General features: G+C 43.6%; 1 protein-coding gene across 2 annotated transcripts in view; it reads right to left on the bottom strand.

Moving 5' to 3' along the window:
- Positions 1-747: 747 nt before the first annotated feature.
- LOC106571355 (rho GTPase-activating protein 18) overlaps positions 748-26,878 on the bottom strand; it is a 67,328-nt gene continuing 41,197 nt past the window's right edge. Inside the window, exons 1-15 of one of the 2 annotated variants that reach the window (XM_014144343.2) lie at positions 20,176-20,378; positions 19,949-19,989; positions 13,885-14,108; positions 13,470-13,530; positions 11,502-11,668; positions 8,416-8,581; positions 7,614-7,705; positions 7,335-7,412; positions 6,936-7,095; positions 6,484-6,566; positions 6,177-6,383; positions 5,920-6,066; positions 5,307-5,434; positions 4,926-4,981; positions 748-3,148 (exon numbers count right to left, since the gene is read on the bottom strand). In XM_014144343.2, coding sequence (XP_013999818.1) covers positions 3,054-3,148; positions 4,926-4,981; positions 5,307-5,434; positions 5,920-6,066; positions 6,177-6,383; positions 6,484-6,566; positions 6,936-7,095; positions 7,335-7,412; positions 7,614-7,705; positions 8,416-8,581; positions 11,502-11,668; positions 13,470-13,530; positions 13,885-14,108; positions 19,949-19,973 — 1,689 coding nt within the window. In that variant the 5' untranslated portion in view covers positions 19,974-19,989; positions 20,176-20,378 and the 3' untranslated portion in view covers positions 748-3,053. Of the gene's footprint in view, positions 3,149-4,925; positions 4,982-5,306; positions 5,435-5,919; positions 6,067-6,176; positions 6,384-6,483; positions 6,567-6,935; positions 7,096-7,334; positions 7,413-7,613; positions 7,706-8,415; positions 8,582-11,501; positions 11,669-13,469; positions 13,531-13,884; positions 14,109-19,948; positions 19,990-20,175; positions 20,379-26,878 lie in introns of those variants that run through there. The other variant, XM_014144342.2, reaches the window with a different exon arrangement.

Below are 26,878 nucleotides of genomic sequence, written 5' to 3' on the forward strand. Positions count from 1 at the left end.
AGATAGCTCAAGAGGTATGCTTAGATATGCAGAAAAATAAACTTTTTTACATCAAATTTTGAATAATGTCTCTAGATTGCAAGAAAAAGGTGTTTGAATTCAACATTCTCCAATGTACTTTGTGCCCTCAGATGTTTGCGCATGAACCCCCCCCAGGCAGAGTTCACATTTGTTTTCATGTTCAACATAATCTCAAATGATTCACAAATTGTCCTGTAAATTGTAGACTACTAAATCTAACCTTGCTTACAGTATACCCTTGACATTTCTGTCTTCTTTGGGTCTCCAACAGAAATCTCTTATTTTTAAGAACATCACCAAGTATTCTGGATGACACCGTGGAAAAGGAACAACAGTAAAGGTTAGCATGCTGCACAAAGCTCACTCTAACCCACAAGTGCACACATTTTCTTTTGACTTTCAAAATATGACCATGTGGTGTCGTGTCTCTCTGTGTGTCCCCTGCAGATGTGAGGCTGCTACAGGCCATGGTGACCTCTGTGTGTGGCCTAGTAAAGTCTAACCAGCACCAGCCACCTCAGTTTGTCCAAGTCCCCTTCCACCACTACAGCCAAGCCCTCCAGGCCACCGTACAGGCCCATCAAAGGAAACATGGACTACTCATGTAGGCACAAGCAAAACAGAAAACAATATTCTCCTTTGGGAAAAATGTGTTCGCTTTGATTTTCTATTATTGTTGTTTTTAATGTATTTTATTGTGTATAAATGAGAACATTACACACTAAATAGGAGCAATTACACATTTATTTACAAAAAGTTTAGTGGTCATTTCAGAAGCAGTATAACAACATCAAATGGGACATCTTTCAAGTCATATTCACAGTATCAAGAACAACATAAGGGCAGGTAGAGTGTATAAAGTGTATAAAATACAGTACATATCTGAAATAATGTTATTCATGTTTTCTAAATTGAAATGATCGGACAGACATTGCATTATTCAAAACTGATCCTTCCATCGAAAGTACCTTTTGACAACTACACATGTTAATGTTATTAGGAAGCGACCTGGAATGCTAGCTTAGGACCACAGCTTGAGAACCGGTTCTACCCAACACATCTACCCAACACATATTCATATGAACACAATTTTAGCTAGCAGGGTTGAGGTCAATTCCATTTAAATTCTAGCCAATTAAGAAAGTAAACCAAATTCCAATTCCAATTTTTCCCAATTCAAAAGCTTTGAAGAGAATTGGACTGTCAGGGTATTTCCGGAATTGACTGAAACTGAAATAGAATAGACCCTGGTAGTTTGGAGAGGCCTGTATGCTACGTTTTAATTATCTTACAATGGAGAATAAGCTGCACAGTAAAGAAGCAATCCATTACAATATACTGTTTCCTCAACTGTTGTTTTCTTGGTTTGGGGCATTTACTGTATTGATCATTACCACCACAGATTACTGTTCAGTGGCTCTCCTCAACTCCTCAAGCTCTTGACAGTTGGACTTCCAGTAGCATACATGTCAATTAGGGGAGTGCTTTATCCCAAACAGTAAGTACCCTGTACACATGTGGACCTAACACACCACAGGGCATCCATTTCAGAGAAAGAGCCCTCATCTACTTAAACTGTATTCTAAACTACAGTAGGACAACAACTTTAACACTTCTGTAATACCGGTCCCGCTGGGTCCAGTGGTCAGCCTTAACGTTACCCCCATCCGTTATCCTTTAAAGGCTCAGTGCACTCAAAAACGTGATTTCCTGTGTTGTATATACACTCACCGGCCAGTTTATTAGGTACAATAGCCCGTTCACAAAGATGCATCGCACCAATAGACAATTTGACACGTGGCTGTGGCTTGCTATATAAAGCAGGCAGAAAGTCACCGAGGCATTCAGTTACGGTTCAATTGAACGTTAGGATGGGAAAAATTTGTGAGCTAAGGGACTTTGAGCATGGTATGATCATCGGTGTCAGGTGCGCCGATTCCAGTATCTCAGAAACGGCCGGCCTCCTGGGCTTTTCACGCACGACAGTGTCTAGGGTTTACCAAGAATGATGCGAAAAAAACATTCAGTCAGCGGCAGTCCTGTGGGCGAAAACAGCTCGTTGATGAGAGGTTGAAGGAGAATGGCAAGAATCGCGCAAGCAGGCGGGCCACAAACAGGCAAATAACAGTGCAGTACAACAGTGGTGTGCAGTACGGCATCTCGAAACTCACAACTCGTCGATCCTTGTCAAGGATGGGCTATTGCAGCAGACGACCACATCGGGTTCCACGCCTATCAGCTAAAAATATAAAGCGGCTCCAGTGGACAATTGAGGAGTGGAAAAACATTGCCTGCTCTGACGAATCCCAGTTCCGGTTGCATCATGCTGATGGCAGAGTCAGGATTTGGCGTTAGCAGCACAAGTCCATGGACCCATCCTGCCTGGTGTCAACGGTACAGGCTAGTGGCGGTGGTGTAATGGTGTGGGGAATGTTTTCCTGGCACACATTAGAACCCATGATACCAATTGAGCAACATTTGAACGCCACACCTTGTAGAAACCGCGCCACAAATAATTCAGGCTGTTCTGGAAGCAAAGGGGGGTCCGACCAGGTACTAGATGGGTGTACCTAATAAACTGGACCGTGAATGTATATTTCCACACTATGAGGTTGGAATAATTCTGTGAAATTCAAAAAATTATGATAATGCCCTTTTTGTGTAAGAGCCGTTTGAAAAGACCGCCTGAAATTTCAGCCTGTTTCAGTGGGATGGAGTGAGGCCTGCCTAGCGACATCACCAGGCGGTATAAGTTTCAAACCTCTCTGCCAATCACAGCTAGTTATCAGGTTACATATCCCTCCCATTAGGCTCATGCAATCAGGCCACTCACTCAGACCCGACAGTCCTATCAAAATTCATGCTTGAGAAATTGCCCTTTGCAAATAAGCACATTTTTGTTTCTTTTTTACCATTTTAATGGAAAACAATCACAGTAAGGTACTTTATTTGTTACCCAGAAATTATTTGATATTGAGATAATAAATGGCTGCATTGGACCTTTAAGACATGGCTGGCAGGGTGTGAGCATCCTATCTCTGGATGACCCACTTGATGACCCACTTTGCACTGGGGTTCAGCTCCAACAGGTCTTTCATATAGGTATCCTCATCCAGACAGCGCTCCTCTGTTCAGGAACAACACACAGCAAAGAACTAAATCAGGTACTCTCTGACATATTGGGAAGGTGACGCTTTGAATATGGTCTGAATACAGTCTACTGTAGGATGTTGACATATCTTAATTTTTTAAGTACCAGTCAATAGTTTGGACACACCTACTCATTCCAGGATTTTTCTTTATTTTGTTATTTTCTGCATTGCAGAATAATAGCAAAGACATCAAAACAATGAAATAACACATATGGAATCATGTGTTAAACAAGTCAAAATATATTTTACATTTGATATTCTTCAAAGTAGCCACCCTTTGCCCTGATGACAGCTTTGCACGCTCTTGGCATTCTCTCAACCAACTTCATGAGGTAGTCAACTGGAATGCATTTCAATTAACAGGTGTGCCTTGTTAAAAGTTAATATGTGGAATTTCTTTCCTTAATGCGTTTGAGCCAATCAGTTGTGTTGTGACAAGGTAGGGGTGGTATACAGAAGATAACCCTATTTGGTAAAACCAAGTCCATATTCTGGCAAGAACAGCTGAAATGAGCAAAGAGAAACTTTAAGGCATCAAGGACAGTCAATCCGGAAAATTTCAAGAACTTTGAAAGTTTCTTCAAGTACAGTTGCAAAAACCATGAAGCGGGATGATGAAACTGGCTCTCATGAGGACCGCCACAGGAAAGGAATACCCAGAGTTACCTCTGCTGCAGAGGATAAGTTCATTACTTACCAGCCTCAGAAATTACAGCCCAAATAAATGCTTCACAGAGTTCAAGTAACAGACGCATCTCAACATCAATTGTTCAGAGGAGGCTGCGTGAATCAGGCCTTCATGGTCGAATTGCTGCAAAGAAACCACTACTAAATGACACCAAAACGAAGAAGAGACTTGCTTGGGTCAAGAAACACAAGCGATGGACATTAGACCGGTGGAAATCTTGTTCCAACCGCCATGTCTGTGTGAGAAGTAGAGCGGGTGAACGGATGATCTCCGCATGTGTGGTTCCCACCGTGAAGCATGGAGGAGGAGGTGTGATGGTGTGTGGGTGCTTTGCTGGTGACACTGTCTGTGATTTATTTATAATTCAAGGCACACTTAAACAGCATGGCTACAACAGCTTTTTGCAGTGATACGCCATCCCATCTGGTTTGAGCTTGGTGGGACTATCATTTGTTTTTCAACAGGACAATGACCCAACACACCTCCAGGCTGTGTAAGGGCTATTTGACAAAGAAGGAGAATGGTGGAGTGCTGCATCAGATGACCTGGCCTCCACAAACACCCAAGCTCAACCCAATTGAGAGGGTTTGGGATGAGTTGGACCGCAGAGTGAAGGAAAAGCAGCCAACAAGTGCTCAGCATATGTGGGAACTCCTTCAAGACTGTTGGAAAAGCATTCCAGGTGAAGCTGGTTGAGAGAATGCCAAGACTGTGCAAAGCTGTCATCAAGGCAAAGGGTGGCTACTTTGAATAATCTAAAATATCAACTACATTTTGATTTGTTTAACACTTTTTTGGTTACTACATTATTCCATAGTTTTGATGTCTTAACTATTATTCTACAATGTAGAAAATAGTAAAAATAAACAATTGTCTACAAGCTTAAAAATCCTTCTTTAACTTGTCTCCTCCCCTTAATCTACACTGATTGAAGTGGATTTAACAAGTGACATCAACAAGGGATCATAGCTTTCACCTGGGTTCACCTGGTCAGTCTGTACACTCAGTGTGTTTGAGATGGTTTGTGTGTTGAATGACTTTGCACACCACTATGGAATACTTACTGATATTGCCTCCTATTTCATAAAGGCACAGGGCTTCTCTCTTCACAGACACAGAGCTAGAACACACAGACGACATGGTGAGGGATAAATAAAAACCCATGTTACAAATATAGAGTGACATTCCAATACAATGTCAGAGCTATGACATTTTAGTTTTATGTAACAGATGTGGGAAATCTGAGCCATGCAGTGCCACTGAACTGATTTGGAGCAGAAATAACAGTCTCCATTGGCTGCTCAGTTATACCACACACAGGGTGTAAATGTCTCTGTACTGTAATTTTGCTGCACTCAGAATGCAATCCTTTGGTGTATGACGGGCGTGACAGTAGTTCCCCAGGGAGGACGGGGTCAGGGGAGAGGGAGGGGTGTTGGTCTCACCTCTTCTGGCTGAGGAAGTGGCTGAGGACGTCAGATGCCTGCAGCTCTTCAGTCAACTGGACAGCCATGGAGACCTTAGAGAACTGAGGGGCCTGGACCCTGATGAAGCCCTGAGAGCTACTGTCCACCTAAGGATAGACAACAGACATGTCTCCGCTAACCATCATAATAGTGTACACACTATAGTGTAGCTACTGTACTTCATACTACACCAATACAAACTGTACACCAGCTATATTATTATACAACATATCAAGCGTTTCTTGAAAATTGCACTTCAATATCAATATCCTTTGAAGGTATTCAAATTCTATTTTCAATTATTCAATTTCATCATAAATCCATATTAACCATTATGCAGTTTCTTCATTATTAAGTAATTTTTCAAACAAAAACATTGCAATTCTATATATGTCCACTAGGCGTCACAGGGGAGCCATTCCCTTTTAACTCAGTTGAACCAGGAAGTGCAGAAGGCATTTGAGTTGAGTCATTCACATATTATCCTCTTGATTCACTCAGGAGCATGGGTGTTCCCTCAGCCATAACTGCTTTTCATTTACCATACACAGGTGCTAGACAGACGTCCTCCTTTGTTTTCTGCTGCTCTCACCTCTGAGGGGGGTTTCTCCTGTTTTTCGGGTTTCTCTCGGTCATAAGCAATCTTCTTTAAGAGTTTCCTCATGGCACGGTCTTTGCTAATTTTCTTCTGGTTCTCCGTGTTTTGTTTCCTGACTTGGTTCATTATGAATTTAGGAATCTGAAGTGAAAAATGTATAATAACATTACAAATATGGTACCAAAGTGCATTTTCAACTACAGTAGGCCTATAATGTATCTATGTGAAAAAGGTAGAAGATTAGAGTGTACCGTCCAGAGCAGGTTTTGGTATCGGATGAGCAGTCGAACAATGTTGGCGGTCTCTGTGGCCATGGATAATTCCTGCTGCATACTGATCTTGTTGCGGAAGCCTTTAAACATGAAGATGTTTGGAGCCATCACCACGGCAACGTTGTTCAAGGTCATCTTGTTCTGCTCTTTGCGATCTATGACCCTCTGAAGGAACTCCATCAGCGCCTGAAACCATCATAAGGTACATTACAATGTGTCCAACAGACACCATGAGTCTACACTGTATTGGCTGGAGTACTAGCACAGAGAAAGTAGTTCTATCTACCTTCAGTACATCACGGCTGGACTCTGGAAGTAGCAGAACCACTAAGTTGAGAGCCTGCAGCTGTTGCTTCTTAGTGGGCAGTTCTGTAAGGCAAGCCAGCAAATCACAACCACAACGGGTTGGTTTACTAACCCATAACTCAACATATGATAAAACTCAAAGCGAATCAAGCTACATTTGTGAACGAGTATACCACAGGAGGTTGGTGGCACCTTAATTGGGGAGAACGGGCTCGTGGTAATTGCTGGAGCGGAATTAGTGGAATGGTATTAAATACATCCAACATGCAGGTGTTTGATACCATTCTATTTGTGCCGGTCCGGCTATTATCATGAGCCGTTCTTCCCTCAGCAGCCTCCTGTGGAGTATACATATAGTGCACCATTGTGAGAAAGTGTGTAGCATAAGGAAAGTCTGGTGCATAATGTAGTGCAGTATATAATGGGACTGACTGAGCACTGCCATGAAAGCACTGAGGTACTCCACAGTGAGCAGTGGGTGGGGCAGCTCCCTGATGAAGAGCTTGAGCAGGCTGGCTGCATCGTGCTGCTTCAGACTCTCCCATGAGAACAGGCCCTCATAGAACTTCCCCTCCAGCTCCACATGCACCGCCTGCCAGCAGGACACATATGTTAATATGCACACATACATTATAGGCTTCATCACATAGGCCTACAGTACAACACTCATCATAAATTCCACACAGTCTGTCACCACACTAGCCCTTCCGTTAGCCAAATGTTCATTTCTCTATAGCTACATTATGCTGATTTTACAGCATGCAAATCCTTTCCCAGACACCGTATAGGCATAAACCATGAGTACATCTATCAACAATGATGAACAATGACCTTGACTCTTGTGGCTGATCCGGGTATCCGTAGAAGCCCCTCTGTGTCCAGACCCTCCTCCTCTATGTGAAAGATGAGCTGGAAACAATAGAACACTCTTATAAGCTTTAAACACCAAATCAACAGCACATATGAGAATACCATCACCACTACAGCAAACTGCAGAGAGTTATACTGCAGGGCACACATTTAGACATACTGTATGATTAATGTGAACCGGGATCAGATTAAAGTGAACCAGGATCCCTAACTGTGTTACTGAGAGGTTGTGCTGCTCACCCTCTGCAGTATGATTGGCACCTTGGTCCCTGGCTGTCTCCTCTGGTCCTGCTCCAATAGGGTGGCCAGGGGAACTCCAAACAGGCCAGACTCTAGAACACAGACACAACAAACATCATTTCATCAGAGCTTCCTGAGACTAAGGGGGCTTTCACACCAAATTGGTTTGGAGCGTTTTTTTCCAAACCCTGGTGTGTTTCCCCCCTTAGTTCGGTTTGTTTGGACAGGTGTGAACACTCTATCCACACTCGGGAGCGCACTAAACAATACACCATGGTTGGCTCAAAAAGGGGGGTCCATTCGTATCGTGGTGCGTTTCGCTACAGGTGAGAACACAGTCCAGACCAAATACAGGGAAAGAACCACAGGTATTATTGGTTGCTTGAATGTGAGCATTGGACTAAATAACTTCATATACCTGAAACATTATGTGAGTAGCAGCGCATTTATGGCTATTGTGCTGTTTCCTCCCACATGTTGTTGGAAAACCAAAGTGAAAGTACTAGGCCTATGAAGTTTGGGACACACAAGTTATGCTTCTTGATAATCGTAGATGGATTTAACGTGAGCATTTTTCTCCAATAAACAAATTACCTGCATGAACACATGGTTTTGTTTAGGCATTTTAGTTTGTTTGACATTTGGCAATGTGAAACCAACCGGACCAAATGAAAAAAAATACAATGTAACAAATAATCAAACTCTGATTCGAACTATAGCTCAAAATGGGATAGTTATTAGGGCACTTAGATATACTGTTATATAGTACTTCCATGCTAACATTCGTAGCATACTGGCTCACCTTTGACCTTGAGTTTGACTGCTTTGTGGGCCTTGAGGTCGATGCCTGCCGTGTCAAACAGAGCGGTCATCTCTATCAGTACCAGGCGGTGCACCTTCTTCATATCCTGAGGGGACAGGTCCCCCATCTTGGTCAGCCCAGTCTTGTCTCTGCTTAGCTTGAAGTTCTGTCACACAGAGAAGAGAGAAGCAGAGGTTAACATAGGCAAGTTAGCAAACCGAACATAATTTGAGTATCTGTGGTTATACTTTAATGTCACCACCAGGTGTCCCTAGAGCCAGAGACTAAAATGCACAAGTAGGCTAGAATAGTTTGGACTGTGAAATGTATTAGACAAAAAGTACTCAAAGGTTCTGATTGATCATCTGTGCAAACGGCAGCATTCAATGTCATATAAAACTTACACTAGTACACAAGCGGAGGGGGGATATAAGAAACAAGATATAAGAAAGCTCAGGATTTTTTGTTGTTGTTCTTGTTGACAAACTTTGGGCAAAAAAGTAGTTCCATACTTCCAATCATTTTTTAAACCAATACCGGGTTACATTCAGACGATTCCCGTGACGCCTGTGAGGGTAGTAGAACAAACGGAGAACACCATCGTGTTGCTGAGAGTTCATTCGTTTCTAGCCCAAACGGTTCGGATGCTACAGACAAAAGTTGGCACATCGGCGGTACAGACTTCAGATGAGTCCCATGGGGCTCATGGGAGTCATGGGCTAAACGGAGAACACCATCGTGTTCATGAGAGTCTCATCTTTCCATACAGTGGTCATATTAGTTGGGACGCTACATTCGTTTTCGTGAGAGGACCGATTTTCAGGATGTCTCCTGGTCTGACAAACACCGCTGTAGCTCTGTCACTTTCTACCGCGGATGCGTAAGGCTGTGCCTTCAGGAAGTATTTTTCCACATTTTGTTGTGCTACATCCTGAATTTAAAATAGATTTCTTTGTCACTGGCCTACACACAATACCCTATAATGTTAAAGTGAAATTATGTTTTGTTCAGAAATGTTTACAAATTGATTAAAAATGTATAAATTACATGAATTACAAATTAATTAAAAATCCAAACAAATATCTTGATTCAATAAGCATGTATCCTTTTTGTTATGGCAACCTTAAATAAGTTCAGGAGTAAATATTCGCTTAACAAGTCACATAATAAGTTGCATGGACTCATTCTGTGTGTAATAATAGTGCTTAACATGATTTTTGAATGACTACCTCATCTCTGTACCCCACATATAAAATTTTCTGTAAGGTCCCTCGAGCAGTGAATTTCAAACACAGATTCAACCACAAAGACCAGGGAGGTTTTGCAATGCGACACAAAGAAGGGCACCTATTGGCAGATAAAAGAAATAGACACTGAATATCCCTTTGAGCATGGTGAAGTTATTAATTACACTTTGGATGGTGTATCAATACAAAGTGTTATGTTTGGGGAAAATCCAATAAAACACATAAATATCTTCATATCTTCAAGCATAGTGGTGGCTGCATCATGTTATGTGTATGCTTGTAATCATTAAGGATTGGGGAGTTTCAGTATTTAAAAAAACAGAATGGAGTAAGTACTGGCAAAATCCTAGAGGAAAACCTGGTTCAGTCTGCTTTCCACCAGACACTGGGAGATGAATTGACCTTTCAGCAGGACAATAACCTAAAACACAAGGCCAAATCTACACTAGTTGTTTACTAAGAAGACAGTGAATGTTTCTGAGTGGCTGAGTTACAGTTTTTACTTAAATCTACTTGAAAATCTATGGCAAGACCTGAAAGTGGTTGTCTAGCAATGATCAACAACCATTTGACAGAGCTTTAAGAATTTTGAAAAGAATAAAGCTCTTCGAGTGTAATCAATTATTGACTACGGGGTAAATTAGATCTTTTTGTATTTCATTTTCAATAAAAACATTTTTTTTATATAAACTTGTTTTCACTTTGTGATTATGGGGTACTGTGTGTAGATAGTTGAGAAAAAATATATTTAATCAATTTTGAATTCAGGCTGTATACAACAAAATGTGAAATAAGTCAAGGAGTATGAATACTTTCTGATGGCACTGTAGGCGAATGGGGTGGATTGAGACACAGCCCATACAAAAAAATGTATATCTCTAGTTTAAACAGACGGATTTCAATGGGAATTGTTTATTATGTTAATTATACTGAACAAAAATATAAATGCAACATGCAACAATTTCAAAGATTTTACTGAGTTACAGTTCATATGAGGAAATCAGTCAATTGAAATAAATAAATTAGGCCCTAATCAATGGATTTCACATGACTAGGAATACAGATACGCATCTATTGGTCACAGATACCTTTAAAAAAATGGACCTCATAATGGGCCTCAGGATCTCGCCACGGTATTTTTGTGCATTCAAATTGCCACTCGATAAAATGCAATTGTGTTTGTTGTCCGTAGCTTATGCCTGCCCATACTATAACCCTGCCACCACCATGGGGCACTTTGTCACAACATTGAGATCAACAAACCACTCGCCCACATGACGCCACACACATGGTCTGTGGTTGTGAGGGCGGATGGACGTACTGTCAAATTCTCTAAAACGACGTTGGAGGCGGCTTATGGTAGAGAAATTAACATTAAATTATCTGGCAACAGCTCTGGTGGACATTCCTGCAGTCAGCACGCCAATTGCACGTTCCCTCAACTTGAGACATCTTTGGCATTGTGTTGTGTGACAAAACTGCACATTTTAGAGTGGCCTTTTATTGTCCCCATTACAAGGTGCACCGGTGTAATGATCATGCTGTTTAATCAGCTTATTGATATGCCACACCTGTCAGGTGGATGGATTGTCCTGGCAAAGGAGAAATGCTCACTAACAGGGATGTAAACAAATGTGTGCACAAAATATGAGAGAAATAAGCTTTTTGTGCATACGGAACATTTCTGGGATTTTTTATTTCAGCTCATGAAACATGGGATCAACACTTTACATGTTGTGTTTATATTTTTGACGAGTGACACTTCCTGTTTTGACATGTAAACTTTACTCCAGCTGAGAGGCTCAGTCAATCTGTGTGGTGGTGTTAATGTTTACTCACAGGTAGCTTATCGTCTGTGTCCGTCAGAGCCTCACTGCTGGCCTTTGAGCCCTCCTTATAGCTGAGGGCCTGATCAGAGAAGGACAGCTCTAGGTTGATGTCAGTCTCAGGTTCAGACACACTCTGCTCAGAAGGGCCAGCCCCATTCCCCTGCCCCACCACCTGACCTGTACACACACACACACACACACACACACACGAATCTGAGCCATGGACATTACAAACGTTGTCAATAAGCTAGAATGAATTCACTATTTATAAGACTTAAAAAAAGAGAGCGAATAATTATAATACAATTTCAATCAAATCAAATGTATTTATTTATATAACCCTTCTTACATCAGCTGATATCTCAAAGTGCTGTACAGAAACCCAGCCTAAAACCCCAAACAATGAAACAACAACTTGTTTTAATATAGACTATGTCAAAATACCGTTACAGGCACCATAATTGCTCCCAGTGGGCATATAATATTAAGGTAGACTATGGAGGCTTTTACGAACATCCAAATGAATAACGAGTGCAGGCTAAAATAATGATAAAAAGGGGAGGTCCGCTCACTGTTTTGCTGCTTCCAAACTTGATCTTTTAATAAAGCTTTGGTGATTCATATTTTATTTCAAAGCAGTCTTATTTCAACCCTTTATTGATATGCTGCTATTTGGTGAATGCATTTGGCAGGACAAAAAAACAGCCTTCATTGAGGGGAGGCTATAACTGGTTTTTAATCAAATGAAAAACAAGCCATCTGTTTTTTAAAACAACATTTCTAAATAGGATGGGGTCAGAAGCATGATATCATAAATCGCATCTCTTGTTCCATGGCACTGTGTGCACACGTAGGCCTAAATGTCTTTACGCATAACATTTGCATGACTTTACAAAATACTACACTCCTGTCAATTGTATCGTTGCCTATGTGCGAGGCACATTCTCTAAATAATCTGCCGTTGATATGGCATTATAGGACTGAATAGTTTGGAGGATCATGTCTTTGGTAATCGGATGAGAGGTGCTCTTTGAAAATGGGGATGGATAGCCTACTTGAACAAGCAAAATGAAGTATGCAGGTATGTGTATTGTGAATCATGAAAAAGCATGAGGGCAAAAACCTCCAAAATATTTCAAGGCACTCTCAGTAGACCATTCAAGACCCCTTTACTCCAAACTTGGCTAATGGAGTGGCAGGTAGCCTAGTTAGACCGTTGTGTCAGTAACTGAAAGGTCTCTGGTTCGAATACCCGGAGCCGACAAGGATAAAAATCTGTCTATGTGTCCTTGAGCAAGGCATTTAACCTTCATTTGCTCCGAACAACTATGACTGACCCCGTAAAACAACACATTTCACGGCACCTATCTGGTGTATGTGACAATACAACATAATAAAAATATGCACCTATGTGAAACCAGCCTTGATTAAAGGGATACTTTGGGATTTTGGCAATGAGTCCCTTTATCTACTTCCCCAGAGTCAGGTGAACTTGTGGATGACTGGACGTCTATGAGTATCTACTAGCATGCTAGCAGATACCCATAGACTTCCAATCATTGTGCAAATGCTAGTTAGCATTGGCTAGCGAAACTACCTCTAAATGGTATCCACGAGTTCATCTGACTCTTGGGAAGTAGATGAAGGGCCTTATTGCCTCAAACGAAATGGGGGGAAAACAATAGTTTTTTATGTTTCGAAAATAAGAGATTCACCAGCACAAAAGGCACAACTCTCTTTCAATGGGCACTGAGCGTCACGGCTGGACAGGCTGCGCTGCCTCTCTCAAAATCAATGCCATTATCAACTGCATTACCGTTAGGACCTGCTTTTTGGGGGTCTTAAAACTTCCCTTTAGTGCTGCATGAAATGTTCACTTTTGCGCTTGTTTTTAAGGACACACCTCAAATATTGCCAGTGTGCCAGTTTTTACATGATGAAATTGACACTTGCGCCTACTAGAACTTGTGGTACATACCATCTGTCGTAATATTCCTTTTTCCGTTTTCACTTCTCTCTGTTGACTTTGCTTCATCCTCCTGCAACATAATACAGAATAAAAACAGGCTCTCATCAGAATTCAATATAGCTTATTTTGCACAATTAATGAATCAAACAAGTTTATGTAACTGCTGATATTGTAGAAAGTCGATATGTTTCTATTACCAATTGTGAACAGACTAAAGACAAGACTCTCATTAGGATAAGATATCCAGTTACCCATTACCTCACATTCTGGTGTCCATTAACAGACAATCTCCATGTGATTAGTAATGATGTTAACTGACTGTGGTAAACAAGTCAATGGGTTCTTTCTGCAGTGAAGCATCTCAGGCATGACTGAGTTCTAAAACCAGGTTTGTGCGTGTTAACAGGACCTGTGGTAGGCTGACCTTTGACTCCAGTGTGCCTGGGAGTTTGAAGATGTCTCTGACGTCAGGTATGTGGTGGTGCTTGTTCCTCTTCCTGATGGTTTCAAAACGTTTCTCTACGGCGGCAGCCTGTGTGCGCGTCAGTGTGAACAACAGCCCCATCATGTCCTCGGGGTCCGACGCTGACTCGTCAAACAGAGTGGCCAGCCCTGCCTCAGTCAGCCATGCCTTCTCCTGTTCCCCCTCTACAGACAGACAGACGGATGCACAAGTTCAGTTAGGTTGAGTCTTATTACTTGATGATACACCAAAAGAGCTGTAGTATGTTAATGGTAAAGTCTAGGTCTAAAGACTGAATAATAAAGAAACAAACTAATTCATATATTATTTCTGTGTAATAACTATTATATTATGCATTTTCTCTGTACCGAGGAGTGGGAATAGAAACAAACAAGGACATGAAACAGGGAAGGATGTCTCACTCCTAACCCTTTACTCCAGGGGTTCCCAAACTTTTTTTGTCCCACGACCCCATTTTGATCAAAAGAAATCTGGCAACCCATGTGAACCATATGTAATTAACAGCCAATGTTAATTTTGGCGGGGGGCTATGACAGTCAATTGAAAAAACATTCTAACAGTATTTCTGATTGTCTTCAACTCACCATCACATACTTTTAATGTGGGGCTATGACCGTCAATTGCAAATTACTCTGACGGAATATGTCTTATCTCACCACCACTAATGAAATAGTTTGACTGTTTTGTCGGAGCTTCTCAAAGTCTGGGGGCGCGGTCGACAGTACTCACGTCATCAACGCGGTCACATTCAACCTGGATCGACATTTTAACGCAGACGAGAGCACTGAAACCAGCTTCACACAGATATACTGTCACGTCCTGACCAGTATAGGTTTTTTTTGTTATTGTAGTTTGGTCAGGACGTGGCAGGGGGTGTTTTGTGTATGTGTTTAGGTAGAGGGTTATTTGATTTATTAGTCCGTGGTTTGTTAGTCATTGTTCTATGTTAGTATATTTCTATGTTCTATGTTTAGTTAACCTGTTGGGGATAGGGGGCAGTATTTGCACGGCCGGATAAAAAAACGTACCCGATTTAATCTGGTTACTACTCCTGCCCAGTAACTAGAATATGCATATAACTATTGGCTTTGGATAGAAAACACCCTAAAGTTTCTGAAACTGTTTGAATGGTGTCTGTGAGTATAACAGAACTCATATGGCAGGCAAAAACCTGAGAAAATTCCTTACAGGAAGTGGCCTGTCTGACCATTCCTTGAGCTTCTTGACTCTGTTTATAGAAGACTGAGGATCTTTGCTGTAACGTGACACTTCCTACGGCTCCCATAGGCTCTCAGAAGGCGGGAAAAAGCTGAATGATGTAATTCCAGCCCCAGGCTGAAATACATTAGCGCTTTTGGCAAGTGCTCTATCAGAGGACAATGGCCTGAGGCGCGTGCACGAGTCGACCCCATGTTTTTATTTTCTAGCGTCTTTGAACCTAAACACAGATTCCCGGTCGGAATATTATCGCTTTTTTACGAGAAAAATGGCATAAAAATTGATTTTAAACAGCGGTTGACATGCTTCGAAGTACGGTAATGGAATATTTAGAATTTTTTTGTCACGAAATGCGTCGTGCGCGTAACCCTTATTTACCCTTTCGGATAGTGTCTTGAACGCACGAACAAAACGCCGCGATTTGGATATAACTATGGATTATTTGGGACCAAACCAACATTTGTTATTGAAGTAGAAGTCCTGGGAGTGCATTCTGACGAAGAACACCAAAGGTAATAACATTTTTCTTATAGTAAATCGGAGTTTGGTGAGTGCTAAACTTGCTGGGTGTCTAAATAGCTAGCCCTGTGATGCCGGGCTATCTACTTAGAATATTGCAAAATGTGCTTTCACCGAAAAGCTATTTTAAAATCGGACATCGAGTGCATAGATGAGTTCTGTATCTATAATTCTTAAAATAATTGTTATGCTTTTTGTGAACGTTTATCGTGAGTAATTTAGTAAATGTTTAGTAAATTCACCGGAAGTATGCTAGTTCTGAACGTCACATGCTAATGTAAAAAGCTGGTTGTTGATATAAATGTGAACTTGATTGAACAAAACATGCATGTATTGTATAACATAATGTCCTAGGTGTGTCATCTGATGAAGATCATCAAAGGTTAGTGCTGCATTTAGCTGTGGTTTGGGTTTATGTGACATTATATGCTAGCTTGAAAAATGGGTGTCTGATTATTTCTGGCTGGGTAATCTGCTGACATAATCTAATATTTTGCTTTCGTTGTAAAGCCTTTTTGAAATCGGACAGTGTGGTTAGATTAACGAGAGTCTTGTCTTTAAAATGGTGTAAAATAGTCATATGTTTGAGAAATTGAAGTAATAGCATTTCTAAGGTATTTGAATAACGCGCCACAGGATTCCGCTGGCTGTTACGTAGGTGGGACGATTTCGTCCCGCCGACCCTAGAGAGGTTAATTGGGGTTGGACCTTCAATTGGAGGCAGCTGGTTATTGTTGCCTCTGATTGAGGGTCCTATAATTAGGAGTTTGTTTTTCATGGAATTTTGTGGGAGATTGTTCTTGTTTAGCTGTTTGCCTGACAAGACTGTCAAGTTCGTTTTGTTTTGTATACGTTTATGTGTTTTCCTTCTTCACCTAAATAAAAAAGAAGATGAGTGTACATTTTTCCGCTCGCGTCTTGGTCTCTACCCTACGACACCCGTGACAGAATCTCCCACCAACCATGGACCAAGTAGTGGAGGAAGCAGCAACAGAAGGACTGTCGGGAATCATGGACATGGGAGGAAATTCTGGACTGGGCTGGACCATGGCACCAGGCTGGGGAATATCGTCACCCACCGGAGGAGATAGAGGCAGCCAAGGCGGAGCGGCGCTGGTATGAGGCTTTATACGCGCCGATGGGGAAGCACGAGAGGCACCCCCAATAACTTTTTTGGGGGGGCACACGGGTAGTTTGGCGGGGCCAGGATTGAGCCGCAAGCCAACTCCCCGTGCTTATTATGGGAAGCAACTGGAGGGGAGAGCGCCGGAGTACGCGGAAGTGCGCACAATCTCACCCATGCGCACGCACAGTCCGGTGCGAACGATCCCAGCCCCTCGCAAGTGCCGTGCTAGAGTAGGCATCCAGCCTGGAAGGAGGATGCCTGCACAGCGCATCTGGCCACCAGTGCGCCTCCTAGGCCCAGGCTACCCTGCGCCTGCTCTACGCACGGCAACCATCAGGCCTCTGCACAGCCCAGTTCGCCCTGTACCAGAAGTCCGCTTGTGCAGGGCTGCTATTTCCATCCAGCCAGGACGGGTTGTGCAAGAGGTGCACTCCAGACCTCCAGTACTTACCCATGGCCCGGTATATCCAGTTCCTGCTTCTCGTGCTGACCCTGAGGTGCATATCCATAGTCTGGCGTCTCCTAAACCAGCACCACGCACCAGCCTTCCAGTGGTTCAGCCCAGTCCAACTCGTCCTGTTCCTGCTCCTCGCACTAGCCCTGAGGTGCATGTCTTCAGTCTGGCACATCTGGTACCAGCACCACGCACCAGGCTTTCAGTGCGTCAGCCCAGTCCAACTCGGCCTGTTCCTGCTCCTCGCACTAGCCTTGAGGTGCGTGCCCCCAGTCTGGTACCTCCACTACCAGTCCCACGCATTAGGCTTCCAGTCCGTCAGCCCAGTCCCGAGCTTCCGACGACAGTGCCCCGTCCAGAGTGTCCGGCGACACTGCCCCGTCCAGAGTGTCCGGAGACAGTGCCCCGTCCAGAGTGTCCGGAGACAGTGCCCCGTCCAGAGTGTCCGGCGACAGTGCCCCGTCCAGAGTGTCCGGTGACAGTGTGCAGTCCGGAACCGAGTGAGACGGCCTACAGTCGGGAACCGAGTGAGACGGCCTACAGTCGGGAACCGAGTGAGACGGCCTACAAGTCGGGAACCGAGTGAGACGGCCTACAAGTCGGGAACCGAGTGAGACGGCCTACAAGTCGGGAACCGAGTGAGACGGCCTACAGTCGGGAACCGAGTGAGACGGCCTACAGTCCGGAACCGAGTGAGACGGCCTACAGTCCGGAACCGAGTGAGACGGCCTACAGTCCGGAGCTCCCAGAGTCGGCCTACAGTCCGGAGCTCCCAGAGTCGGCCTACAGTCCGGAGCTCCCAGAGTCGGCCTACAGTCCGGAGCTCCCAGAGTCGGCCTACAGTCCGGAGCTCCCAGAGTCGGCCTACAGTCCGGAGCTCCCAGAGTCGGCCTACAGTCCGGAGCTCCCAGAGTCGGCCTACAGTCCGGAGCTCCCAGAGTCGGCCTACAGTCCGGAGCTCCCAGAGTCGGCCTACAGTCCGGAGCTCCAAGAGGACAGTCCAGGGTCTTCAGTGACTGGCCTCTGGCAAAGGTATGCAGTGGTGGTGGTTTGGTCAGGTAGGGTTTTAAGGCCTGAGCCACCTCCACTGTAGGAGGTTTGGGGAGGAGGGGGGGGGGGTGTAGCACAGGAGCCGTTGGTGACGGCAGCCACCCTCCCTTCAGTTTTGGGATTTATTTTGTTTTGTGGGTTTATTTTGGTTATTTGGTGCTTCCGGGGTCTGCATCTTTGGGGTGGGGGTACTGTCACGTCCTGGCCAGTATAAGGGTTATTTGTTATTGTAGTTTGGTCAGGACGTGGCAGGGGGTGTTTGTTTTATGTGGTTCAGGGTGTGTTTTGTGTATGTATTTAGGTAGAGGGTTATTTGATTTATTAGTCCGGGGTTTGTTAGTCATTGTTCTATGTTAGAACATAGAAATATACTATCTAGTCTTTTGTAGTTCTATGTTTAGTTAATTGGGGTTGGACCTTCAATTGGAGGCAGCTGGTTATTGTTGCCTCTGATTGAGGGTCCTATAATTAGGAGTTTGTTTTTCATGGGATTTTGTGGGAGATTGTTCTTGTTTAGCTGTTTGCCTGACAAGACTGTCAAGTTCGTTTTGTTTTGAATACGTTTATGTGTTTTCCTTCTTCACCTAAATAAAAAAGAAGATGAGTGTACATTTTCCCGCTGCGTCTTGGTCTCTACCCTACGACACCCGTGACATATACGCTGAGGGTACCATGAGTTTTAATGCTAAACGGGAGACAGCAGGATATTCCCTTTGAGACAGGAACCAAAATTCTTCCTTAGTGACATGTGAATGTGTTGTCTGCAGCATGGAGTCACATGACAGCTCGATCAGCTGTTCGACTTCACTTAACGGCATGTCAACTGAGCCATTCAAACGGATTGGGAAGTAATCCCAAAGCGGTCTTCCAAGGGTTGGAGGTGAGCAGTGTTCACTCGTGTGGGACACTTACTGATGCTGTTTTCTGTTAGAAACATGCACAGCTGAGGAAGGGGGCATGGTTCGCTTTCGAAAAAACTCTCTCCAATAAGAATTCTTTCCTCTGAATCCACTGATCATCTGTAGAATGTTTTTGTATTTCCCCTGCATGCTTGCGTTCAGTTCGTTCCCAAATACTGTATGTCTGCTACATAGGCAAGGAGATATTTCATTTTCATTACATCCATTGTGAATGACAGTTCCTCTCTCAAAGCAAAAAAATCCCCCAACATTTATTGCGAACAAAGGTAAATGCATGGGCATCTCGGCCCTCACAGCTAACGTCCATTTGGAGATCATAAACTGGGGATTTTGAGTCATTCAGTCAGACTTTCCTCTTGATTGCTAGAAATAGCATCAATTATTTGTTTAACAATGTTATCTGACAAAGGTATTGATGTGAGTTTGTGTGCATCTGTCTCCCCACACATTGTTTTCACCATACCAATTGCGGCTGGTAATATGAAAGTCTCTGCAATAGTGTGTGGTTTCATAGTGTAACAGGCAGTTATCATTACAGGCAGCTAACAGTTATCAATATGTCATTACAACAGACCAGTATGTACTGTATGTGCTCTACTAAAGGAATCCTTTCAGACAGTGATCTAGGTAAATCACAAGTCATATACTGTACCATAGAAATAGAATGAATTCATTATATTTCTAATGTACATAGTACATACTCACTGGCGGACTTACCGTTAGGCAGAAGAGGCAATTGCATCAAGTGGCCTCGTAAGCTGGGCATAATGAAAAAATATGTATTTATTATTATTTCTCCGCTCATCACTCTCATTCGGTCTTGTTTCAGCAGGTTGGTCTAAAATGTTACTTTGAAGCAGCAGGGCATATAGTCCTTCCACTATAACAACCCCATCTCATCTCTACTTCAATGAATACTCCTGCTATAGTGTAGAGCTCCATACCATCAGGCACCTTCAGCTGCACCTCCTCCTGTGGCTCTGCATCCCCCTTTCCCTCGCCGCTAAGGGTGATGTTCTCCACCTCCGTCCAGTATTCATCCATGAACAGCTCATCCAGCGAGTCCTGGGAGTTACAGCGGTGGTATGGGGGCTTTCCTGAGGCATTTTTGAGCCGGCTCTGGACACTGTAGCAGCCTGTCCTGCGACTGAGGAAGAAAGAAGGACAAAGTATGAGGACTAGTTCAGTGTGAATTTTATTAGGGTTCAAGTGAGTTATGAATACTACAAGCCATACCATACAACAATGTGTTGAATTTCCAATCTGAACTCTAATGAGAAAACCAACTCTGGTTGTCCGGTAAATATTTTTGAATTGCAACTCTATGAATGCAGTGTTGTCACATATGGTTGTATTTTCCACATAGAAGTTAGTTTAGCATGAACGTGAAGGTTTAACTAATTTCAGTCATTCAATGCAGAACTGTTTTCCTCTGACCGAGTCACACTAAAACACGTAGTTCTGTGCACCCCTGCTGTTAGCTGCTTGTTAGCTGCTTGTTAGCTGGCCCAGGACCAGCCCCTATATTAACCTATTACAAAATGCCAAGTTAGTAGTCTAAAGCTGTAATCCTTACTGGTGAAACAGCCACATCCGTTTGCGATATTAAAACAACAAAGTTACAGCAAACAACGAACACAGTATTGTTTTAAATTGCACATGCAATAAGCATTTCACTGTAAGGTCTACACCTGTTGTATTCAGCGCATGTGACAAATACACTTTGATTTGAATAAAAAGCAGTATACTGTATGTACAGTTTTTTTCATATATATATACTGCTCAAAAAAATTAAGGGAACACTAAAATAACACATCCTAGATCTGAATGAATGAAATAATCTTATTAAATACTTTTTTCTTTACATAGCTGAATGTGCTGACAACAAAATCACACAAAAATAATCAATGGAAATCCAATTTATCAACCCATGGAGGTCTGGATTTGGAGTCACACTCAAAATTAAAGTGGAAAACCACACTACAGGCTGATCCAACTTTGATGTAATGTCCTTAAAACAAGTCAAAATGAGGCTCAGTAGTGTGTGTGGCCTCCACGTGCCTGTATGACCTCCCTACAACGCCTGGGCATGCTCCTGATGAGGTGGCGGATGGTCTCCTGAGGGATCTCCTCCCAGACCTGGACTAAAGCATTCGCCAACTCCTGGACAGTCTGTGGTGCAACGTGGCGTTGGTGGATGGAGCGAGACATGATGTCCCAGATGTTCTCAATTGGATTCAGGTCTGGGGAACGGGCGGGCCAGTCCATAGCATCAATGCCTTCCTCTTGCAGGAACTGCTGACACACTCCAGCCACGAGGTCTAGCATTGTCTTGCATTAGGAGGAACCCAGGGCCAACCGCACCAGAATATGGTCTCACAAGGGGTCTGAGGATCTCATCTCGGTACCTAATGGCAGTCAGGCTACCTCTGGCGAGCACATGGAGGGCTGTGCGGCCCCCCAAAGAAATGCCACCCCACACCATGACTGACCCACCGCCAAACCGGTCATGCTGGAGGATGTTGCAGGCAGCAGAACGTTCTCCACGGCGTCTCCAGAGTCTGTCACATGTGCTCAGTGTGAACCTGCTTTCATCTGTGAAGAGCACAGGGCGCCAGTGGCGAATTTGCCAATCTTGGTGTTCTCTGGCAAATGCCAAACGTCCTGCATGGTGTTGGGCTGTAAGCACAACCCCCACCTGTGGACGTCGGGCCCTCATACTACCCTCATGGAGTCTGTTTCTGACCGTTTGAGCAGACACATGCACATTTGTGGCCTGCTGGAGGTCATTTTGCAGGGCTCTGCCAGTTCTCCTCCTGCTCCTCCTTGCACAAAGGCGGAGGTAGCGGTCCTGCTGCTGGGTTTTTGCCCTCCTACGGCCTCCTCCATGTCTCCTGATACACTGGCCTGTCTCCTGGTAGCGCCTCCATGCTCTGGACACTACGCTGACAGACACAGCAATCCTTCTTGCCACAGCTCGCATTGATGTGCCATCCTGGATGAGCTGCACTACCTGAGCCACATGTGTGGGTTGTAGACTCCGTCTCATGCTACCACTAGAGTGAAAGCACCGCCAGCATTCAAAAGTGACCAAAACATCAGCCAGGAAGCATAGGAACTGAGAAGTGGTCTGTGGTCACCACCTGCAGAACCACTCCTTTATTGGGGGTGTCTTACTAATTGCCTATAATTTCCACCTGTTGTCTATTCCATTTGCACAACAGCATGTGAAATTTATTGTCAATCAGTGTTGCTTCCTAAGTGGACAGTTTGATTTCACAGAAGTGTGATTGACTTGGAGTTACATTGTGTTGTTTAAGTGTTCCCTTTATTTTTCTGAGCAGTATATATATATATATATATATATATATATATATATATATATATATATATATATATATATATATATATAAAAGATCAGCAAAACTAAAACCATTCCTCTTAACTCCTAGGCTTTTTCCAAATGGCCACACGATGAACGCTGGTTTTGTTAGAATGATTGAGTTACTCATATAGCATAAGAACACAGCATAAACCATGGCAAAATTTGTAGAATTGCCGGAAATTAGCTTTATAACTGCCATTATTTCTCTCAGCCCCATGGCAAATGTGTATAATTGTAAGAAACTAGCTTTAAAACTAACATTTTTGGCTCTGCGGCCTAGAGGACGGTCTCTAAAATGTTTGGTCAGAGACCTCGCCATTGGCCACGCCCCTCATGCTTACTTTGCCACCTCTGCTGAAAAATTCCTAGGGGAAACACTGAAGAGGACTCCTGATGGGCATCAGAGAGCGGCTAACCTCCCCTCCCCCTATAATCTCTAGTGGTTGCACTTAAAGGGACGCCTAGAGTGGCAAATGTTTTATCAAACCTCAGCAGTTTTACATTCCTTTTTTCCCCCCCCTTTATTTAACTAGGCAAGTCAGTTAAGAACAAATTCTTATTTTCCATGATGGCCTAGGAAAAGTGGCCTTGTTCAGGGGAAGAATGACAGATTTGTACCTTGTCAGCTCGGGGATTCGAACTTGCAACCTTTCGGTAACTAGTCCAACGCTCTAACCACTAGGCTACCCTGCCGCCCCATGACTGCTGCTGCTTTATACACTCGATACTAAACACAGTCAATCTGGGTCATGCCAGGCTACACCTTGGCTTAAATGCAGCAGTCAGGAGTAAGGTTTGTTTTACACTACCAAGGTGTCAGCATGCAAGGAGAAATATGTGATGACCTCAATACAAATTAGCCAAGATAATTCCAGCTTAGTGTTCGTCACGGCTGTGAGGTATACAGTCTTTCTTGCAGTGAATTGTCATAAACAGGACGGAAGACAAATGAGCTGCAGGCCTGTACGGCTGTTAGGTCTCACCTAAAGGTCTGTGGAGGTGGTCAAATGAATATCAGCTCCCTCCTAGCCACTGGACAGGATATCAGTAATACCTGACATTTCTGGCCCTGGATAAATAACATACTTGCACAAATCTGAAATTCAGAGAGTGGTGGGGAAATGCTCTCACAAAGCAATTGCTCTGTCTATTTGCTTTCTAGTTTTCTTTAATATTTCCACCATGTTTAAATTTTAAAAGAATAAGTGCTGTAACGTTTTTTATTCAAATGTTCAGCCTGTAATTACCTTTTATGGGGAACAACCCAAAACACAGCACACATATTTGGTTTAGAGGGGCATTTTAATAAACACAACAACCACCAGAAAATGCAGCGAGAAAGAGGAATGGGTTTCACTGTTAGTCAGTATTCCATCCCAAGACAGAAATATAAATGGCATCTCCCCCATTAAGAGAAATGATGCAAGGTTTGAACACAACCTCTCAAGATGACCAGGAAGGAAACCAAGTATCCCAACAATGCAAACAGCACCAACGTTATCCCACAGCCAGCCCCATTCCATTGAAAGGTCAGCTATTTAGCTGGCTCCAAGATTGACAAACTGCCAGTGCAGAAGGACAAAGGGGGAAACAATTTAGTCTTTCTCTAGTGTTTGGCCTGGTCATTTTGCATACAGACACAAATGGGAGGAGCCATAGTAATACAGTCATACTGTAGATCTGACAGTACAGGTCAGGTTAGAGGCACACAGGTATACTGTCCCCTCCGAGGCTTACTAAATCTGAGACTGTGTAGTAAAAAAGTATTTCTACGTAGTGACAGAAAATGCATGCTTTAGCATGGAAACAGGGAATTACAGTACTATCAATCACATGCACTAGCAATCAAGTTTCACTTAACTCATAATACACATTTCAAACATCCACTACTGTTAATACAAGGGCCTATGCCTGTTGGTTACTGTGACAACCCCAACAGAGACATGGAATGTTACTGCTGGGGTTCTATCTGTCTGGCCCTCCACTCTTCTGTAGTGTACACTCTCAGAGGACATCTCATTTCCAGAAGACTGGAGAATTGGCTGGGTTTATTACTGATAACATGTGGGGGAAAATACTGTAGTACCTAGTGAATGGATGCACCATGGAAACAGTTCCAAAGAATTGAGGCAAAGCTGTATTGGACAGACTGCATGGGAAAGCCCCCAGTGATGGGTTCTGGGAGGTTGGGTTTTGAGATACTGTATGTACTTTTGTGTAAAAATAATTGCTTGATTGTATTCCTTTGTAATTCCTCAAACACTACCAGTACCGGTTAACTACAGTCTGTTTAACCCCATCAGAAATATAAAATATAATGTTGTTTAACTCCATTGTTTGTAAATTGTAAACAAACACTGTACACCTTCACAACATGGTTAAAACTAGGGTTGCAAAGGGTCGGATACTTTCCGGTAGATTTCCGGAATTTTTCCATGGGAAGTTAAGCCCGGGAATTTGGGGAATTTTGCTTAAAGTCATCAAAAAAGTGAGCTTATAACAGTGAATCAATTTTTCTGGGATATACAAGGCAATTCTAGGTCTTGTGGCATATTTTGGTTAAACTATCCCCAATTCAATGGAATTGCAACCCTCTGCATGCACAGTGTATTCTTCCATCCCATGTGCAGTGCACTCTTCCATCACATGTACAGCTGATTCTCAAGATCTTGCACACTAATGAGATGCTATTGAGCCCACACTACTATACTGTCTGAGCCAAGGACTACATGCTTTCTGGTAAGTTTTGATTACAATACTCGGTGGGGTGAATATATACTGCTCAAAAAAATAAAGTGAACACTTAAACAACACATCCTAGATCTGAATGAAAGAAATAATCTTATTAAATACTTTTTTCTTTACATAGTTGAATGTGCTGACAACAAAATCACACAAAAATAATCAATGGAAATCCAATTTATCAACCCATGGAGGTCTGGATTTGGAGTCAAAATCAAAATTAAAGTGGAAAACCACACTACAGGCTGATCCAACTTTGATGTAATGTCCTTAAAACAAGTCAAAATGAGTCTCAGTAGGGTGTGTGGCCTCCACGTGCCTGTATGACCTCCCCACAACGCCTGGGCATGCTCCTGATGAGGTGGCGGATGGTCTCCTGAGGGATCTCCTCCCAGACCTGGACTAAAGCATCCGCCAACTCCTGGACAGTCTGTGGTCAACGTGGCGTTGGTGGATGGAGCGAGACATGATGTCCCAATGTGCTCAATTGGATTCAGGTCTGGGGAATGGGCGGGCCAGTCCATAGCATCAATGCCTTCCTCTTGCAGGAACTGCTGACACACTCCAGCCACATGAGGTCTAGCATTGTCTTGCATTAGGAGGAACCCAGGGCCAACCGCACCAGCATATGGTCTCACAAGGGGTCTGAGGATCTCATCTCGGTACCTAATGGCAGTCAGGCTACCTCTGGCGAGCACGTGGAGGGCTGTGCGGCCCCCCAAAGAAATGCCACCCTACACCATGACTGACCCACCGCCAAACCGGTCATGCTGGAGGATGTTGCAGGCAGCAGAACGTTCTCCACGGCGTCTCCAGAGTCTGTCACATGTGCTCAGTGTGAACCTGCTTTCATCTGTGAAGAGCACAGGGCGCCAGTGGCGAATTTGCCAATCTTGGTGTTCTCTGGCAAATGCCAAACGTCCTGCATGGTGTTGGGCTGTAAGTACAACCCCCACCTGTGGACGTCGGGCCCTCATACCACCCTCATGGAGTCTGTTTCTGACCGTTTCAGCAGACACATGCACATTTGTGGCCTGCTGGAGGTCATTTTGCAGGGCTCTGGCAGTGCTCCTCCTGCTCCTCCTTGCACAAAGGCGGAGGTAGCGGTCCTGCTGCTGGGTTGTTGCCCTCCTACGGCCTCCTCCACGTCTCCTGATGTACTGGCCTGTCTCCTGGTAGCATCTCCATGCTCTGGACACTACGCTGACAGACACAGTAAACCTTCTTGCCACAGCTCGTATTGATTTGCCATCCTGGATGAGCTGCACTACCTGAGCCACTTGTGTGGGTTGTAGACTCCGTCTCATGCTACCACTAGAGTGAAAGCACTGCCAGCATTCAAAAGTGACCAAAACATCAGCCAGAAAGCATAGGAACTGAGAAGTGGTGTGTGGTCCCCACCTGCAGAACCACTCCTTTATTGGGGGTGTCTTGCTAATTGCCTATAATTTCCACCTGTTGTCTATTCCATTTGCACAACAGCATGTGAAATGTATTGTCAATCAGTGTTGCTTCCTAAG

This window comes from Salmo salar, chromosome ssa15 (assembly GCF_905237065.1).
Source record: "Salmo salar chromosome ssa15, Ssal_v3.1, whole genome shotgun sequence".
NCBI lineage: Eukaryota > Metazoa > Chordata > Actinopteri > Salmoniformes > Salmonidae > Salmo > Salmo salar.